The 20,072-nt window shown below is 42.4% G+C and overlaps 1 protein-coding gene across 5 annotated transcripts in view; it reads left to right on the top strand.

Moving 5' to 3' along the window:
* The first annotated feature begins 7,809 nt into the window (after window positions 1-7,809).
* neto1l (neuropilin (NRP) and tolloid (TLL)-like 1, like) overlaps window positions 7,810-20,072 on the top strand; it is a 68,189-nt gene continuing 55,926 nt past the window's right edge. For 3 of the 5 annotated variants that reach the window (XM_034572179.1, XM_034572182.1, XM_034572178.1), the window contains exons 1-4: window positions 8,478-8,520; window positions 9,240-9,296; window positions 9,410-9,544; window positions 9,965-10,213. In XM_034572179.1, the coding sequence (XP_034428070.1) occupies window positions 8,493-8,520; window positions 9,240-9,296; window positions 9,410-9,544; window positions 9,965-10,213 (469 nt within the window). In that variant the 5' untranslated portion in view covers window positions 8,478-8,492. Of the gene's footprint in view, window positions 8,521-9,239; window positions 9,297-9,409; window positions 9,545-9,964; window positions 10,214-20,072 lie in introns of all 5 variants that reach the window. The other 2 variants (XM_034572180.1, XM_034572181.1) reach the window with 2 other exon arrangements.

Below are 20,072 nucleotides of genomic sequence, written 5' to 3'. Positions count from 1 at the left end.
GCATATGCTGTTTCCACACACACACACACACACTCACTCACTCACTCACACAAACAGTAGTTGGATCTGAGTTGGTGCGGGTCTGTGAAGCGCCTTCTGCTCCCTGTGGTCCGCTGCTGGCTAAGCCTCTGTTAATTTCACTAACCACCTTGGCCATCTTCTCTCCAGTCATCATTAATCATCTCTCCTCTCCTCTCTTCCCTTCCCCCACATCATCTCGTTTATTTTCCTCTCCTCCAGTATTTTTTCTCCCCTCCTCTGCTGCCTGGTGCTCCACTATGTGTGTGTGTGTAAGAGCTGCAGTGATGAGATAACACCAGCAGGCCTAATGGCAAGAATGCAAGAAGCTAGTACATAAAAAAATATACAGATAATGTTGTGCCTCACTGTTGTGGAACACTGTTGACTAGAAAGTGCTATAAACCATCTATAGCAAGAATATAAATCTTGTTTTTTTATCATTTTTATCGTGTAGGCTGTTAAAAATGTGCTACAGACTGAATGTTGAGCGGAACACATACAGTCGCCACAAGTTTCCACCCTTTTTATTATTCACCAACATACAGTACATTTAACGGTCTTCAGCTGTGGAGGTCAGCCTCTGCATGAAAACCTTACACTAGATATTATGAGCAATTCACCGTCTACTGTTTATGACATTATACTGATGAGATGAATCATCCTTAATACATTCACAGCCATTATTCACACTGAACAAACGCCGCGCTACAGTACAGGGAAATGGAAAAAGCCCATTCAAAAGAGAGGTCGCAGAGAAACGATTTTAACAGGATCTCTGGAAGTGTTGGTGGTATGAGATTAGGGCAATATGGCACGAGCCCACCACTCAGATTAATTATTGATCCGCCATATTGCAGCATTTGGGCAGGACTGGGAATCCATATGCTATGTGTCCTTTTGTTTTTTAGTTGAAAATAACTGCATTTTAAGAAGTTTTGGGCTCAGTGGAGACATTTGCAAACATCACAAACTACAAAATTAACCAGATAATACAACTGTGTCCAGAAAGTGGATAATGTTTGTGGTGTTATCACCTCCTTCAAAGAGATTATGTTTTCATGTTTCATCCTCTTCTTCCATTAGAAACATTAGCTGCCACCCTGTGCCCCAGAAAACCAAATTTGCTGGCCGATGGCCTGAAGTAGGTTTTGGACATTTTCAAATTATAAAGCTTCTACTGCAGCAGTTTTCTGGAGAAAAGCTCTGGTTGGAAAATCAAGTTGTGTTACATTAGTAAAAAATTACAAAATGTAGTGTGCATGTTAGAAATGAACCACACTCTATTATGACTGGTGGGATTTTATCTTCTTTTATGCCACTTTTATTCTTCAAAAACCAACATCTCCTATTTAATCGGAGCGTATTTACCCAAGGTGGACAAACACTGTGACATTTTCCAAAGCGACATCAGAGACTTCGGTTCAACTGAATGAAATGCACCGTGGGCAAACATGGAGGTAGCGGACAACGTGGAGGCACAGCGGGGATGTTTCAGGTTGAGAGGCTCTTCACAGCCAGGCTCTGTCTTCAAACATCGGGGGCACTTTAAAGGGTCATCGCTGCCCACAACATAGAGCCCACCTGACATTTCAACAGAAATCACCTCCCTCCCTGTCCCTGGAGCTAGCAGTGGATCTTTGAGCATGAAACAAGGAGGAATAGAATCTTTACACCTTAAAAAAGGGATGCGAACGTAAGGAAAATACATTATTAATGTAATGACCTCAAGATTTAGTAATTTCCCAGTTCCTGAGGTTTTTTAGACATTGAGGTTTAGAGTCTTGACCGAGGGTACTTAAGACTGGAGGAGCTTGACCTTCTGATTGGTTGACAAATCGCTCAATCCCCTGTGCCACAGAAAACAGCCCCTAAAGTTCTTAAGGGTTTTCATTATTTATAGACTTCAGTTGAGCCTCTCAATAGGGACCACTGGGATTCAAACCCAGGATTTCCTGTTTACTAGACAGCCGCTTTAACCAGCTAAGCCACAGCACCACATACATGTGAAGGTATAGCATCTGAACTACAGTCTGATGTGTCTTTTTAAATATTTATAACATAAAGCACAAAAAAAACTCAAGTGTCAGGAGTTTGTGCGAGATGTACATACAGCTTGAAAATGCACATTAAAAGCTACAATTTAGAGTTAACCTACAGTTAGCAGATTGTAAAAGTATGTTAATTGGTTTATACGTGATGAAGTCACCAACTTGTCTAACCCACCAAAAACCGACTCTCTGAGTTGTTTCGAATTGAAGTGGCGTTCACGTGAATTTTGCCAGTCAGGAATTCATATTTTCCTAATATTCTAACACCATGTAAATGCACTATAAGAAAAAGAACACTTTTTACTTATAGCTAATTAAATTTGGCTCCTGAATTTACTACTATATCCAACAGTCAGTGTAAATGCTAATGATTCAATGCATCTCCAACTGAATTTGTTATAATTATTTAATCATCAAATGCTTAATTTAAAATAAATCAATCTAGTGGAAGGATTTTAAATATGCTCTTTTGGGTTACAACATGACACTAAATCATTAATCGTGTTTCTGCAAAGGAAGTGTGAAGGTTTCTAAGTCAACTGCTTCACATCTAGTCTGAACAGATAATGTTAATCAATATGTAAATAGGACACAGGTCATGTAACGGCTGGCACTATGTTTTTTTTCCCCCCGAGCTCTCTCAACGTGCTGCTTCCACTAAACTGCGTGTGTGGACATTGTGTAAGGTCAAAGATTCCTTTGCTCTCATGCATCCTCACCAGATGGCGAAGATGCAAATGACGGGGAAACTCGGCCTAGAAAAACATACTTAAATGCTGAAACATTAATATTCCTAAACTCTATGCTTCACTATTACAAGTGGAGAATGATCAGAATGAGGAATGATTGATGGGCTCTAGATTCTGGAACAGTAACATCTCAGCTTCCCTCTGCTGGGTACACTGGTCGTGAACGGGTATTTTCCAAACATAACCTGTAACCCGACACTATAGATATACATAATAATCTAGTTAGCCTGGTTTACAGCTTACATTACAGCAGCCAAACTCCCATTTAAATCAATTTCTCCCAACATAAAACTCTTTATATGAAGACCATTAATCCTCTTTAAGCTCCATGCAAACTGTTACAGGTCACGTTGAAGTCCAAAGCTTGACAGACTGGACGCACCTAGTTACTGTTGGTGAAGTATTGGACGTTCGCTGTAGACAAAGATATTTCTAATGAATGCAAATAAAATGCATGCAGCATACAGCATTAGCTTCTCACCATTGTTTCCTACTGCATCTGATTTGAGCCATGTTTCCTTGGATGCTTTGCATAAACACAGGCTCCATCTATAACAAAACTGGGTTTCAGTGGCACTGTGACATTGGCGACAAACTCCCCCATCTAGGGTGTCATGGCCCACAGAGTGTCACTCCGTGGTGTCGGGGGCGCACCCCCCCCCCACCCACGCACCAAGTGGCTAATGAGGTCAAATGACGAATTACACAGTCAGTTTAACCCAGAGGCTTGGGACTGCAGGTACAGAACAGATTGCTATGTTAGCTGATATCCAGGACACCTGTGATGCAGTGGATCGCATGGACAGGAAGGCCGAGTGACAGGCCCTGCAGAGGGAAACATGAAAACAAAAGAGCTGCTGGGAAATGCTGGGGGGGGGGGGGGGGGGGGGAATAGCCCTCTAACGTAACCCCTCTCTCTCTCTCTCTCAATGCTACAACTGTAGCAGAAATCTGCAGACCAGGCGCAGCAATTCAGCAGACATTTAGGTTCATAGACAGTGCAGCTGCCTCTCTTGGGCTGAGATTAATTGCTGGATGGATAAAGCCACAGTGATTGACAGATGAGTTGCAGCATTGAGGAGACATGAGAGAGATGAATGTGCAGCAGTTCAAAGTGGAAACAGCATTGAGTGCTTTTGGATTCCTCAAAAGAAAGTTTGCTGATGAAAATGTTGATTTTTTTTGGGGGCTCCTGAGAAGTCAACCGACATCACAGGGTGAGTTATAGATGTCACAGGTGCTCGGGCCTTTTTTTTCAAACTGCAGACATTGATAACCAAACATCGAAAAATGTGTCTTGTCGTGACTGACACCCTTGAAACGGAAACAGATAACTTTTCATTCATGCCCTTTTAAATATTCTATTGACGTTTATGCTCTAGCTTTTACATTTAACATGTAGCTGAAGAAAATGCTTGATTACTTGAGTAGTCAATCTTTTTAATAGAAAAAATATTGATAATAAAGTATTTCTTCTATTTCTTTTAAGCATTAGTACCAAGAATGAATTTCCATCTTTGATGATAAATTGGAGATATTTATATGTACGATGTATGATCAATAATGCCAATATTTCCATGCTGTACGATGATTTGACCATTTTATGGCATTTAGTATTATCAGTTGTAATCTGGATGGTAAAATATGGATCACGTCTATGCAGTTACCCTATATAATGAATTTTCCTCTTCATAATCATTCCACAAGTGGCAACTATATTTTATCTTCTACTGTGATTAATTTTTTTGTGTCAATTTCCTCATCGACGTGTGTATCTGACTTTTCTGTTTTCGCCCCATTTGCATGGTCGAATACTCTCTCTAAGACCACAGGGCTTAAAAACACACGCTGCATTGCAAACTAACTGAGGCACCTGGGTAAAAAAAAAAAAAAGATACCACATGTGGCTCTCATTTGATGGAATTGTTTTCCCGCTGGCTGCAGGAGCAAGGGGGCCAGGATGAAGACAGCCTCAGAGACCCAGACACCTAATGTGGCATAAAGAGCAGCTCAAAATGTGCCTGTGGTCAGAGAAAGACATTCTGGTAACTGGGTCTCGCTTAATGAACTACAAGGTGCCATGAATGACAAATAAATGGTGTTTTTAAAAAAATTTTAGGCCAACGAAATGCTCAATGCATCACTAATAAGGTTAATTTGAGTCCCAGTGGACATGAGGCATTAGCCTAAGTGTTTATCCGCCTGAGCGCTGTCCCCTGTTAGACTGACAAACAGGAACAGTGCTTGCAGTGTCATTACAATGGCACTAAGTAGAAGGTGAATGCCCAATTTACCCATCGGGTTTTAGCCAAATGAACAAGATTCAATCATTAATTACTTGTTGCTTCGTACATGCAAGTAAAAGTCTAGAGTGTCTGTGTTTGAGAAAAGCGGCCGGAGAAACAACATGCAGGAGTAGTAGTAGTAGTAGATATCCTCCTCTCTGTGTTTGGTGTATAGTTATGTATGTAAAATGCATGGTTCTCTGCCTGCATGTCCCATTTCCCTAAACTGATTACAATTACAAATTCAAGTGAGGCCAACGCGGCACAATAGTTATCTACGGCCAAACGATAGACTCCCTTAATTGCGAATGGCAGACTAGGAGGCTGCTGTTGAATGAATTATTTCTCGCCGATGCTCCCACCGCCTCAGTGCTATTCAGTCCGACAGTTTAAACATGCCAGAGAGCTCAACTAGGGGCTGCTGTTAAATTCACCAGGGCTACTGTTGCATACCGTGGGCTAGATAAGACTCATTTAAATAATTCCCATACCGCCGTGCCGCTTTATCTCGGAGTTTACCCATCAGAAATGTGCGGTGCTGTGCTTATAAAGTTGTCGGACAAACGCAGCACCACTGTTAATCAATAACAAGCTCTGAGCACCACGTCGCATTTTGGCTCCGATGCTATTGACATCCCCCTCAGACTTTGAGATCTATAATAGGCTTTGCTTATGCAGGGAAATTGACATTTTGAATTTCCTTTCAGCCCATGTCTTTGTTGTGTTTGTGAAATTTTGGGGGGGGAGAAAGCAGAGCGAGCCGCAGGCCAACGCTGTGTGTTTCAGGCTTCATGGGAGTTGAGTGTACAGTGGCGAGAAAGTGACTGCCTAAGCTTCAGTCCTTCTGTTGGGAAGTGGATGGGGAGGAGGGGGGTCTAAATCCCAAGTCCATTAAATCACTGTACAACAGATTAGCAGAAGCCTATTAGTTGAAAAAGAGTTCTGAGATTTCCCACTCCCACATGTGCTCCCAGAGTCAGCGTGGCACCTTCAAAGTTGTTGGAATTACCTGATATCAAACCACACACTCTTCGAGTCCTGAGTTACAGGCCAGTCTGTAAGACAGGCTGTAATTAAGAGGAGGGTGTGAGGGACGATTGTAAGTCTTTGAGTAAATCTTTGAAATCTCTAGAGGGTTCCTGCACTGAACACACTGAGTTCCCTCTGCGAGACACAGACGAGACAGAACAGACAGCCATTGTGCTCAAGTCTGTCGCTGCACTGTAAAGGCGTTTACACAAGCATCTGCTATCGCGACCAGGTTACTTCAAGCTGTTTCGAAGCGTCCAGTGGACTCGAACTTGCGACATTTACTTACGCATGCAGACGGACCGAGTCCAAGATTGCCTCTGCAGCGCGAGCATCTGAAGATGGATATTGTCTTGTGGGTGCCAAGACTATTTTGGGAGCCCCTGACTTGTCCCTGAGCACCCTCTGATCAGCTTTGTCATCAGGTGTGACAGCAGCGACACACTCCCTGGGTGCATCCCGACACTCACACCTCAGAAACTAATGGGTCTCTGTCACTTCTCTGTAAGGAAAAAGAAAAAGTGACAAGAGAAAAGAAAGAAAAAAAATAAGCAAGCCTCTCTGCCGACTTTAACTTCTTCAATTCCTGTAGAGATTGGAAACAAAGAGAGGTAAGGAGAAAAACCTGAAGATGCCATTAATGATAACCTTGAAGTAGACGGCAGGTATAGAGCCTTTACTGTAGCATACATCTCTATCGCTATAAAAACATGATGAAGGTTAATGAATAAAAGATTAACCAGGAACAATGGATGACCTAAAGCCTAATGAAACATGGTGTGATGCTGATGTTACTCTCCAGCCTATATTTAATTTTGCATGTTTTCCATGTTGCCTCTAGTTGGAATTGGAAACAAGGAGAAGAGACGAAGATTCACGATAACCTTAAAGTAAGCTGCAGGTATAGATCTTTTACCATTGGGTATATCCCCATCAGTAAAGGAACATCCTCAATGTTCTTCAATGAGTGAAAGCATTTTAAATGTATTTCACCAACAGCACGAAGTTGTGGCTGTGGAACACCAACCGCCCTGTGGAAAGCATGATTTAATGGTTATTAGTGTTTATGCATAACACTGTCATAACTCTCTATTTTACTATGCATGTTTTCCATGTTTGCTTCTTAGAAATTGGAGACAAATAGATGCATGGAGCAAATCTGGTGAAGCTTTTACTGTAGGACATTGTAAAGGTTATTTTTAATACCTAAAACCAAGTTTTTCGTGGAACAAAGTTGTGCCTCATGACCAAACGCATAATGAAAGGCATGATGTGATGGTTATGCTGCGATTCTCCAGCCTATTTCATTCTGCAGTCACTCTCGTTGACTCTTTAACGTGTCGCCTGTGCGTTTTTCTATTGCTAGTTTATTCCGTTTCCTATCTCATTGCCTATTTCTGCTTACCTTTCCATTTCCGGATGCGCGAGCTGAGATGGATTCTGCAGGACGTGCTCGTTGTTCAAACACGCCAGAGCACGCGCACACACGTGCATATTAGCGCTTCCTTTCTCTACTTTTCTTTTTTCTTTGCTGGTGCGTAATGGCGAGTGGATGAAGTCGCGTCCTGGAGAAGTTTCCGATGCGTGCGTCAGGACAGTGGCGCATTGGACGCCAGTAGCAGAGCTGGATGCGCGGCAAGAGGAGGAGGAGGAGGAGGAGGAGGAGGAGGAGGGGGATCATACATTAACTCCTGCTGGCTGCGGGGGACTCTCCACTTGATAGAAGCGAACGCGGAGAGGATGCTCTCAGAACAACACTGAGGAACCAACACATGAATCGCAACGGAAATCTCACTTAATTCTCTTCTTGTGGCTTCTTCTTGTTTTCCAGGGGGATTGTTTGTTTTACGCAGCGCAAAGAGAGTGGAAAGCAAACGCTGCAGAGATGAGTGTCGCGTGGTTTTACATGCTCCTGAAGGATCCCCTCTCCTGATACAGGGACCAAAGAGGACGAAACAAGGCTGCCCATGATATTCCCCAAAAGAAGAACGCAAAGGTGGAGCGATTAGAGAAGGGCTGATGACGGGACTATTAATCCTTTCAGTGCATCCAAAGCACCAAAGGGTATTGGAATCGTTTGGATGGAAATCGGGCGAGTGTTTAGAACTGTTTCTGGTTTTATATGAAACTGGTGATTAATTGTTGTGGCACATCTGCAAGGAATTTTTTTTTTTTTGAATTCTCACTGCCTCTTTTCTTTTTTGTCCTCTTCCACCGAAAGGTTTTTATGGTATGAGCGGCTCCCCGCTGTGAATTTCCCAGAAACTCATCTCAATCTTTATTTATTTTTTCTCTTTTCCAGTATTCCTAAATCTAAATGGAATTAGTTGAGCCTGAAGCCGTTTGTGAAAGGAACAGACATGGTACATGGGCACAGCTTCCATCACGGTAAGTCATCCGTATTCATCAGCTGAAGCACACATGGTCACAGCCTCTTATTGCGTAGGCTCATGCGCTACCTACGAAGAAGTATAGTAATCCTTGAATCAGCCTCTTAAATATCAGAGCAACAGATGAATCAGTGATTTCTTTGAATGAAAATGAAAAGGATCATGAGGTGATGTAGAAACACTGCAACCTGTAAACTCACCCTTGAAGGTCACACTGCGAGTTCTTTGTTTTTCTTTGAATTCGTCATTTCTTTGTTTTTGGAAAGTGATTTGAAACAACGTACCTGTGTCTTTTAATGCATTTTAAATTAATTTGAAGTCATTTTCTAGTTCTTTTTTTCAAGATACATTGTTTTTAAGGGGTGTGGTGAAGATTTATGACTGAAACACCAAAGTATGTGCTTGCACAAAGTTCTCTATTCAGAGTCATGCCGGTTTTCATTTGTTCTTTAAATCGCAGAATATTTGATCCCAATTGCTTGTTACCGTCTTTATTTCCTATGTTATTTGCTGTGTTGAGATTCTTAAGGTTATAAGGTTGCACACAGGTCAGGTTTTAGCATTATAGCACAATGCTGATGTACAGTGCATGACATCCAAAACCTGGAATGTGTCCCTCGCTGACTCAGCTGAAATCAAGCCGTGCAACGAAGATAATAATTTTCGTGCCACAGTCTTCAACCCAGGATGTGTTTGTGTCTCCTTCTGTTCTTCCAGTAGTTGCAAGTCTTCTCATACTTGGGTTGTCTGGGGCAACAAAGAAGGATACAGCAGGTAATCTCCATCACCACAAATGCCTAGTCTTCTCTGCACAGATATGGCTTCTCCTCCAAGCTTTAATCCCTGACTCTTCTCTTTTTTTTCCTCTTTTGCTTCGTGTTACTTAGCAAAGAACAATTCTGGAGTGAAGCCTGCAGGTCAATGTGGAACTTGGGTGAAAGAACCAGACGGAGGGATCTTCACTTCTCCCAACTTCCCGAACAAATACCCCCCAGACACCGAGTGTGTTTACATCCTTGAAGGTAAATATTCTATAGAAGCAGTATAGGAAAAAAAGCAAGGGGATCCAGCTATTTATTCCTGTGGTCGTCCTTGGTGGGGGTGAGGGGGGTGGATCACAGTAACTGCTCAAACAATGATGAGATGGTTTATTAAACAGCAAGTGGCTACGTCAGGCTGTTATTTTTACCACATACAGAGATGCCCCATGATTTATCGCCACAGATAATCAGGTTAAAATATTAGCAAAGTGAACACGGGAACTGAAGACACAGCTCCACTGCTTTAGAGATTAATTGACCAGCAGCCAGGACTGCTGGTGTGTATTGAGCGTGTGGGTGTGCTTAAATTGAAACACGGCGAACATTCATCAGCGAAAGCATGGCTAATATTTTACTCCCCGCTTTGTGCTCAGTGGTAATTATTTTCATTGTGTCTTCCAGCACCCCCGAGGCAGTGTATCGATCTGCATTTTGAGGAGAATTACTCGATCGAGTCCTCTTGGGAATGTAAATTTGACAACATCGAGGTTCGGGATGGACCCTTTGGCTTCTCCCCAATACTCGGACGCTACTGCGGTCAGCACAGCCCGCCTGATATCAGGAGTAGTGGCCGATATCTGTGGATAAAATTTGTTACCGATGGAGAACTGGAAGCGGTGGGATTTTCAGCAAGTTACAACTTCACTGCAGGTACATCTTCTTGGAATTGTTTTGTCTTACTGCATTGGTCAAAGCATTTCTGTCTTTGTAAGCATGTCTATGCTTTATAGCTCCAACGGCGGGGCTCCAAATGAATAACAAACGTCATCCAGGGAACTCGGCCTTGAGGGAGCCTCTTGCAGTTTTATTGATTGTCTGTCTGCAAACACTCAGCATTTCCATTGGCAATATACTGTCACTGGCTGGGGCACTCTCGTGGCTGGCTGTTATTTCTTCTCCCCCTGTATCCGGAGTGATGTGGAACAGTGTCAGATTTTAATTCTCTTCAGCAGCACCACTCCTCAGTTTACAGGGCTGGGAGAAGCTGGGAGAAGCTGAGAGAGCGTGGCAAAGTAATCTGCATTGTCGAACACAATCAGGGCAATTATGGTCATGTGTAAAACCTTGGCTTTCTTAATTTGCCTCATCTTTGGTTGAGATCCCATTACTGCAGCACTGTGAGGATTGATGACAAGGAATCAGAGCATAACCATGATTTAATATTCCTTCACCTACACTTGACTGGGTTTAATAACACTGTCAACTTCTTTAGTGTGTTTGAGGCTTGAAAGGCACCGTGCCAGGAGGTCCGAACGCTATGCCAGTTTGTTTCCACAACCACTGCACCTTCAGGGGCATTTTACCATTGGAGAAAAAACAGTAAGAGTGTCATTGTTTAGACAATAAACACTTATGCAGTACATTTCACCTGAAAAACAGGCTACTAGCTACAGGCGTTTGACAACAAAGGTATTGAGGTCAAGAGGGGTCATAGATTTATCTCCGCTGTGTGTGTGAGCTGTTATCAAGAAATCCGAACGATAAATCCGTTCATTGGAAATTATGGTAAAAGAAAAATTGCAGACTGCAGCAATGAAATGTACTGAGCAATAGACCAAAGGATTTGATACCATGGGCTGTTAAGCTGTAGTGCTGCTGCAGAAGATTTCTGAGATGTAAAAATGTATTGAAAAAAACAAAAGAAATCTGCTGTAGCTCAAATGTATTTCATTGTAAACACATTGAAAGTTACAGTGTCAAATATGATAAAAAGAACTTGGAAAGGGGGAAAAAAGTGCAAGAAAAGTAGAACATGAATCGACACAAATGTGAAGCGTGTCAGGCGTTGTTGCGTTCTTTGCTGCAGGGATTGCTTTCAGCTGAGGTGTGAGGCTCTTAACCTGCAGCTGAGTTTTACACATCAATTGTTCTGTCAGCTTTGATAGAAGTTTCCCTCTTTAGAAATGCACTCGTGATACTGGAAGTGTGTATTTCAGTAAGGCTAGTTGAGAAACTTAACTTTTATGAGTCACAAGATGGCATTCAGCTCAATGTTAACTATGCTAGCTATCAAAGGAATGAACCATTCTTTTGATGGTTAGCATAGGGCAAATATGTATTTGCTTTTCCCCCGATAGTTTTGCCTTGTATTATTCTTACAAATTTTACCATTTGATAGTTTATGCAGTTTTTTTTTTTTGTTGCTCATGTAAAAACTACACAGATCTTGGCTTGAAGCTGTTAGCGACACACTAGCATGACAATGTCTGTGCGTTAGCTCAGCCTGATGTCAGAACTCCAGTTTATTTTGGTATTTACCTCCAGTTTCTTTTCTCTTTCTTCTCATTAATCTCAGATCATGAAGTAGACCTCAGTAAGTACAAAATGTTTTGGTCAAAGTAAAACATTTCCATTGCACGTGACAGAGTAATTTTGCCCTTAACGTCTTGCCATTTACTTTAATTTCCTCAAAATTGTTTTTGAGTTCATGACCTTGTGCACGGTTTTAGAAACACAGGGGTCCCAGAACTGGGCTAAGCTCATAGTGTTTGCATTGTTCTGCAGTCAGTGAAGAAAGTAAATGAAGATTCAACTGATATTTATATGAAATGTTTCTTTAATATAAAAACATTTTTGTTAATATCTACAGTTTGTCCAGCTTGTCAAGGTTTGATACCAATTGAGCCCTAATTTTGTCTACGAAATAGTCCTCCCTACTGGATTGGGTACAGCACAAAACACCTTAAAATCTAAATCTAGAAAACTACACAGGAAAGAAAGTATATGTTTCCAGCTCTTATACTTGTAAAGGAAAAACCAAGACTATATTTTCTCAAATATGTAAATTTCTTATTTTCTTCCTCCTGCTTCTCTTTGGAGCTTCATTGAAATTTTGCTGCGAGAAAAGAAAAAAAAGCTCATGCCTCTTGACTTGATAGGAAATATCTTTGGCGTATGATTTACATAATTAAAGAGGATAAAAGTCCTGAATTCACTCGACTTGATAATGTGAAATCTGACAGTATGAATAGGGTCTCACATTTGCATCTGCTCTGTGAACCGAGCTAATTCACACAGTCCTCCACTGATGAATGAGAGTGACGGAGAAGAGGCCATGTAGCTGACGTGAAAGAGCTCCTTTCACTTTCCTTCCTTAGTCATTTTAGGAGCCAAGTGATAAAAACTCTTACGTCTCTCCCTCGCATTCTGCCAATGTTCGCTCACAGCCCTTGATGACTAATGCGAGTAGCACTAGTGAATGAAGAAGCAGTAACTGGAATCTCGCAACATCTAGTGCCATATTATATGTTGAGGTACTTCAGGGAAGCACTTAAAGTCTGCAGGTGCTATGTATTCAATTTATATGTGGGGGGAGGAAGTAGGATACTGCGGGTGTAACAGACACTTCAGAGATTCACTCAGAACAGTGACTAAATGAATTTGGCTGCCACAGTGATGTGATGCGCAATTTATTTGTCAAACAAATTACACCCAGAAGCCTCGTGCAAGGTCTCCTCTTACGTCAAAGCACAAAGACAGCAGTCTTTTTCCGGCACTGCAAAATATATTGCAGCTATAGTTTTTTCTGAGGGTATAGAAAGTAAGAGGAGTGTGACAAAACACTGAAAATCGTACGTGTAATTTCCTGTTTAATTAACTCAGCTACAAAGTCACACTGACAGTGATGAGACATGTGTAGCACCTGAATAGAGATCAGTAAACAAAAGCTTACCAGGCCGTGGAGCCCATGTGATAAGTGGCAGGTGTGACTCTTAAGTTAACCTACTGAATGAGCATATCTTGCACTGTAGTCAGGAAGTACCTCTGCCCACCTAAAGACTCATATATGCAGCCTTCACGTATGAAAAAAGATATGCTCGTCCGATAGAGGGGGGCAGCGCTCCTGCAGCAGACTCGCACAGTCCTCCACTTTTCCATCACTAATGTCCAACTGGCATTCAACTCCTGTGCAATCTCAGTCCAGCTGTTCTGCAGTAACCGGTTGCCCTTGTGCCTTGGCGAATTAAGTAAAGGTGTCATGTAGATGCCTTTAGTTTCTTACCGGCTCCAAAGTCTTTTCTCAAAATTGTTTCATGGTTGAAATTTCTTCCTCCTAGGGTTGTGTCGCCTGAAATATCGACCAAACTGCCCCCTGTGATTTCCGCTGCTGCTCTATTTTAGTCTGTTGCTCACAAACCCTATTTTATACTGTAGATCCTGACTCAATACTATTACTAATTTATAGTATTCAGTTCTACATTCTGGGGAATAAAGTTATTCAAAGGTCAACTTCACTTTTGATTCGCCTTTACGGTGAATCTGAAGGTACAGCCAACAGCCAATAGCTTAGCTTAGCTTAACCTAAAGACTGGAAACAAGGGAAAAGCTAGCCTCACTTTGACTGAAGGTAAGAATGTCAGCCAGCAGCAACTCAAAATCTCACAAAACAGCACGTTTTATGTCATTTATTCAATCCGTACAAAAAACCTAAGAGTAAAAATAGAAGGTTAGATGAGGGTTATTTCTCCATTGGTGTCATGGCAATGTCACAATGGCATGAAACCAGGTCTAGAAATAGTTTAACCCACACATGTCTTTTAATATTCTTTGAATCTATTAATCCAAGAAAATATAGCGTTTTAAATAGGGACTCTTTCAACAGAGCTGGGCTACTTGTTCAATCCTGTTTCCAGGATTTGTGCTAAGCTAACCGGCAGGCGGTTGTGCTCGCAGTAGCTTCCCATGTTACGTCTCCTGATCTAACACTCAAATAGAAATCAGGCATTCATGTGTGTAAGGTGCTGTAGATTTAACCTTGACATATTATCCTTGAACAACTTTGAAGCAGCATGCAGAGCTACTGTGAGTGTATTCCAGAAGTCATCACATTCTACTGCTCAACTTTCTGTCCACAAATAAAAAGGCAGTTCAGTCATTCTTCATTAAGACAGGGAAGCCCGAGACAGAGGAGTAAAGCTGTAAACCACCCACGACAGCAGTGTTGACTGAGAGCCCCGGGCCACAGAGGAAAGACTGTGTTTGCAGAAGAATTCCTTAGATCATTTTTATATCTTTTTTTTTTATTTTCTTTGTTTCATCCTCTCTCGCTTTCTGGTTATTTTTGCGCAAATATATTCACAGTGAAGGAAAAATTGGGTTTTGAAATTGTGGCAGTGCGCGAAGGTGTGACATTACGCTGTGTGGTGTTGTGATGTCTTAACAGCCAAAAGCTCTATAAATACATGTATATATATATTCACATAACATGCGAAGTTGCCTGCCCTAGATTCACCTCATCTCTGGAGGTCAGCAACAAAGCAGAACACTTGGACTGTGACATTGTGATATATGCAGCCATGTTCAGTAGTAATGACACGATATAAAATAGCAAGTGTTATTTCACTTGGATAATGTATATGTACAGCAGGGAAACATATAGAGTAGAGAACCACGTGTGTTAATTTCTGTGCATGTGTGTGTGTGTGTGTGTGTGTGTGTGTGTGTGTAAGGCTGTTTGAGCAGACTTCTGCTGTTCAGGTTGTCCTAGGGCGCCGTGACCTCGGGAACCCTGTGGACTGGTAGATTAAGTGGTGTTTCAGCACCTTAAGCCAAAGCCAGAGCAAATAAAAGCTGCAAGTTCTCCCCCTCTTGCTCCCTGCACTCTGATCATTGAACATGCTGTTTGCAGAGCCAAGACCTGGTCCTGAGGCAGATGATCTCACATGAAAAAAAAAACCCATCCTATATTAGATTTGTGTCGATTTATACCTCTTATGTATTTGGTTGAAATGCTGATTTTTGCTAAATTCAACGACATATTTACTGCTATGGAAAGATGGATCCCTGGAACAGTAACACAGATAATATTAATGCCATAAGGCTGTATGTTTTCTACTCTAAGAATTCAGGCCATGACTAATGAATCTATAATGAAGACGACTCTGATTGTCCTAAACGCCTTTTTCGCCGCTCCAAGCTCCAACTGCACTGAGAATCGTTTTGGAATGAAATGAGTCAAATGGTATTTATGATTATGGCTGGAATAGGATATATGGGCCTTTCATAAAGGAGGCAGAGTCATGCGATTGAACCCAGATGGGCTCAAACTGGAAAATTGAAAATTGAACCGAAAGAGATTGAGTCGTCGCTCTTGGAAGGAACTGACTGCACGGCGGCACCACCGCAGAGCTGGACAGAAAGTTCAGTGACTCCCCAGTTTCACCTCTGTCTCCAAAGCCTGTCCCTGGCTGCAACTCGACATTTAATTGTTGGATTGCTGTTTGCATCCACAAATCACTGACATTCTCCTGGTTGCCAAAGAGAGACATACAGTATCACAACGTGGGATCGTTGTCATTCACTGAAACTTAAGTTCAAATTGACAATTTTCTAAACCTAAAAATATAACGAGACATATGTCAAAGGGAATTTGGCAAAACATGGACAGTAGCATGCAAACAGCCGAGTCGGACATGGGGATCTTATTCTGCAGATGCGAAATCGCTGCACATGGACCTTATCCGGCCAAATCTTAATGATCTTTAAGTGTGAAATATTTGCCATGCAGCTGCAAATTCATGACACAGTTAAAATAGATTTCATGTTCGTAGATACAACAAAGCTCATGAGATTTGATCTGGATTTTTCTATTGCGTTACCTCTCAACTCAAATCCAATAAAAACACTGTCAAAACATTGTCCCATGCTGCGATCACACCTAAGGCGCTGGGAGTAAAAAATTCATTTTCTACGCCCTAACACGGGTAGGGGCTCGGATTCACTGCGGAGCACGGAGAGAAGATGAAATTCATAGGCAGAAATGGAGAGCCAATTCTCCCGTGGTGCATTTTCTTGTATTCTCCCCAGATCTCTGTGAGGAGTTTGTTTGCCCGAATGAGCGACTTGCATATAGTCAATCATAATAAATCTTAAAAGGACAAAAGAGATTCTCTTTCCCAATGTTTTGCTCTAATGCTTCTTGTCATTAGTGCTCCTTATAGTGCCGGTCACATTCCCTGGGCGTTTTCTCCCTGATTGTTTAGCACTGCCTTCTGTTTGTCTGATTGTTATGGGTCTATCTTTTTTTTTTCTCTCACCGGGAAGATGTGTAGGGGTACATTTCTCACAGCATAGGTATGCTTTTATGCAATTTCCCCATTGTGACGCTATCAATTGAATGACTTTGGCACAGGGAAAACAGCTGCATCTCTGCTTGTGTTTATTTTTCAGATCACTCATTTCAATGTTACAAAAGGTCATGGTTTCGGAAAAAAAATCTGACGTGTGTTTAGAGAACTGGTCGTCTCTTTTGGTTTTCCTTTGGAGTCCCTCACCGTGCCTGGTGGGTTTGAGATCCGACTGCCCGCACCAATCTCATTTCAAAGAGAATTCTTTCGCTCATACGCGGTGAGGAAGAATAACAGTTGTTGCGTTTGAGCTCAGACGGCACCCTTCCCCTCACTCTGCCTCTGTTTTAGCAAAACGAGATGGATGAAGCGAGTTAGCATTGCAGGCACACCACTTGCAGCTGTGGAAGAGGTTGGTCACACCCTCGCTCTCCTCACTCGTCTCCCTGTCTCTCTCTCTCTCTGTCTTCATCTAACACTACCTCTTTTCTTCTCTGCTACCCTCTCTCACCGCCGTGCCGAGTGCATGCTTCCTATGTGTGTCACACCCGATCTATATGAAGGCTGAGGTGTCATTTGTTTCCCTTAGATAACCCAGTTTTTTGACAACCTGGTCATAGATTCCATTGGGAATAATGACATGCACACAAAAAAAGCAAGAAACACAACCAATCAGATGATCACACAGGTTTTAAACAATAAGACAAAGAAAGATAACAGCATAGTTATTATTACCAAAACCGCAAACCTTCCACATCCAACACAAAAACAGACACAAATCTCTTGAAAAACTTAAAAATCTTGAAAGTACTGTGTAATAAGAACTACTTAGAAAAGACGGAAACCATCTTTAAGAAAAATCTATTTAAGGTGTACTTTGACTTGTTAGTTTTGTCCATGTTCCATCTGCTATCATGGATGAGGCAGGGTTTCTGACCCATACTTCAGCCAGCCACCAGGGGATGAGATGTTTTGGCTTCAATCTTTGGAGCTGGCAAACTGTCATTTTGTCCACCGTAGTCAGTGCATTAAGTTTTCAGGTACACACACACATCACTAAAACATGGATGCTTTTCGTTGTTTTTTGTTGTGCCACTAGCTTGTGTGACTGAGCTTCCCCTCTCTGTCTCTTTTCGGTCCCACTTGTACTCCACTCCTCCCATCGCCGCACCTCTCTCCCTCCCGCTCGGCACAGAATGTTCTCCAGCTTATCAGACGACGAGCCTTTGCTCGGGGGACAACCAGTCAGAGTTTATCGTCCGGTGCAACTTAACTCACTATTCAGCAGGATGGCTGATATTTATGTCCTTCGGTTGACTCAGCCGCTCCTAGCCAATTACCCTGCAGATCAATCAGAGGCTCAGTCTGCCTCCTGCTTCCATCCTCCGTGGCAGTTTGTTAGCCAGGCCTGCTGTTCAGCTACAGATGCTGCGCGGGTCAGGGTACCACTCTGCTGTAGCTGCTAGTCTGCAGTAATGCAAACCGTGGTGGGTGTGGGGTTATTTTTGTGGCCTGTTTGGGGGATTGTGAATGTGTGTCGACTGTATACACACACACCATATGTGTACATGCAAGTGGCTGGTACATCTGTGCATGGGTTTGTCTACATCATGCATCTCTGCAATCTTGGCTGCTTTCCTCTGGGTCCTTTCCCGCGCTGCACACACACAACAGATCGACCCATTGTGTATTCACAGTGTTTAGTGCACACATGATGCATATGGTCTGCGCTCTCTGAACTGCATTGAAAAATTAGCTGGGCTGTTGCAACTGCATTTTTTCCCGCAGCTCCCCTCCTCTGTGGGCATAACAGCTCGCCCTGGGCTCTTTGTGTCATTAGCCTATCATCGTGGTGGATCCTTGGCTGTCATGCCGAGTGCCTGACTCTCTCCATTACGCTGTATTAGGCAGCGATGGGATTGAGCTGTGTGCTTTATCTCCACACACATTAAGGCCTCAACCCATTGAAAATGTCTTAGAGAATTATTCTGTGCAGGGTTGATTGAAAAGGTCTCTTTGTTTTTTGGAAGGTGAATGAGTTTTGTTTGCTAGTCGCTGCTGATTTGTGCGTCTGGTTTTGAAGGACATCACAGAGCAGATTGCTCGCCATGCTCGACGAGTTTTGTTTTTGTTTTCATCATCCCATCAGTGGGATACTTCCTGCGGGGGGTTGGCGTATTAACATACCGGGATGAAAAGTCTTCAAAAGGAGAACAAATGATGAATGTCGTGTTTTCATTATCCACACGTCGCTCCCCCCATTTACTTACATCCTTTGTGGCATCGGATCGGGCTCTTATCTTATCATCTCAGAGCAAATGATTCCAAAAGAATCTAAATCACAGTTGGCATCGCGGTTATCCAATAGGTGAATGGCAGGTTTTTTGTTTTGCCACTGGGAGAATGATGTCAACGTTCAGCAATGAAGCCGGGCAGGACGATGATGGGATTATGAAATGTGGAGTTTGAGTAATCCCTCCGACATCTCAGAATGATAAAACAGTTGTGAATTTAAGCGGACACCCACAACAATCTATAATACTCCCTTGTAGGAACTGGCAGTGAAATTAGTTGATGGCGCATTTCATGCAACGAAAGTGCAGCCAGGGTCATATAATGCCTGTCCCATCATATATACTGCTGGGACTGTGTTGGAGGGTTAATGCATATCATTACCATTTTATAGGCTTATGGGATCACCAAGACAAGTGGTTTATGGTTTGCTGCTGACTGTAATTCTCCAGCTTCCCTCAGTCCATCATATTTTATTTATTCTAGGGTTCCCCAGGTTCAACGGAGGAAGAAATATCCAATGTAATAATAATGGAACAGAAATTGTATACAGAGCAGAACAAAATGGCCAATATGGGTCTGTATCTGTGCTGGATTTGTGGTGGTTGTTGAAGTGATGCCTTATTTTGCAGCTTATTCATGACAATAACAGCAGAAATTCCATGTAGACCAACCAAGGCTTAATTTTGCACATAAAGACCTGCTTGGTTCCTCTTCATTTCCCCTGTGTGTGTGTGGGAACGATCTCTACCACACCCAGAGGATCCATTATGTGAGCGTGCACGCTGCTAAACTGTTTCTGCAGGAAAAAAAAACTGGTCAAATGTGAATGTTTACTGTTCGACGTCCTAATGTTGTGTGTGACATTTGGTGTCCGGGAGGTGTGAAGCAGGTTGTGCGGCGTTCTGTGCAATCGTTTCAGTACATGTTGAGCCATTTTGCCAGAGGTGTCAAGCATTTTCTTGGCTCCGAGACCTCGAGTCTCAAAGGCTGAAAATGTCAGGATGACGCTAGAACTGACATAAACACACTCTTAGCAAGGTGTTGGTTTCCAACAGCTTTTTCTCTTTTTTTGTCGTCTTTCATGCTTGTCAAAGCTCAAATTGCTCATCCATCTGTGCTTATGGAAGGAGAGAAGTCCAGCGAGTCAA

This window comes from Hippoglossus hippoglossus, chromosome 20 (genome assembly GCF_009819705.1).
Source record: "Hippoglossus hippoglossus isolate fHipHip1 chromosome 20, fHipHip1.pri, whole genome shotgun sequence".
NCBI lineage: Eukaryota > Metazoa > Chordata > Actinopteri > Pleuronectiformes > Pleuronectidae > Hippoglossus > Hippoglossus hippoglossus.
This window is presented reverse-complemented; position numbering and strand designations above follow the sequence as displayed.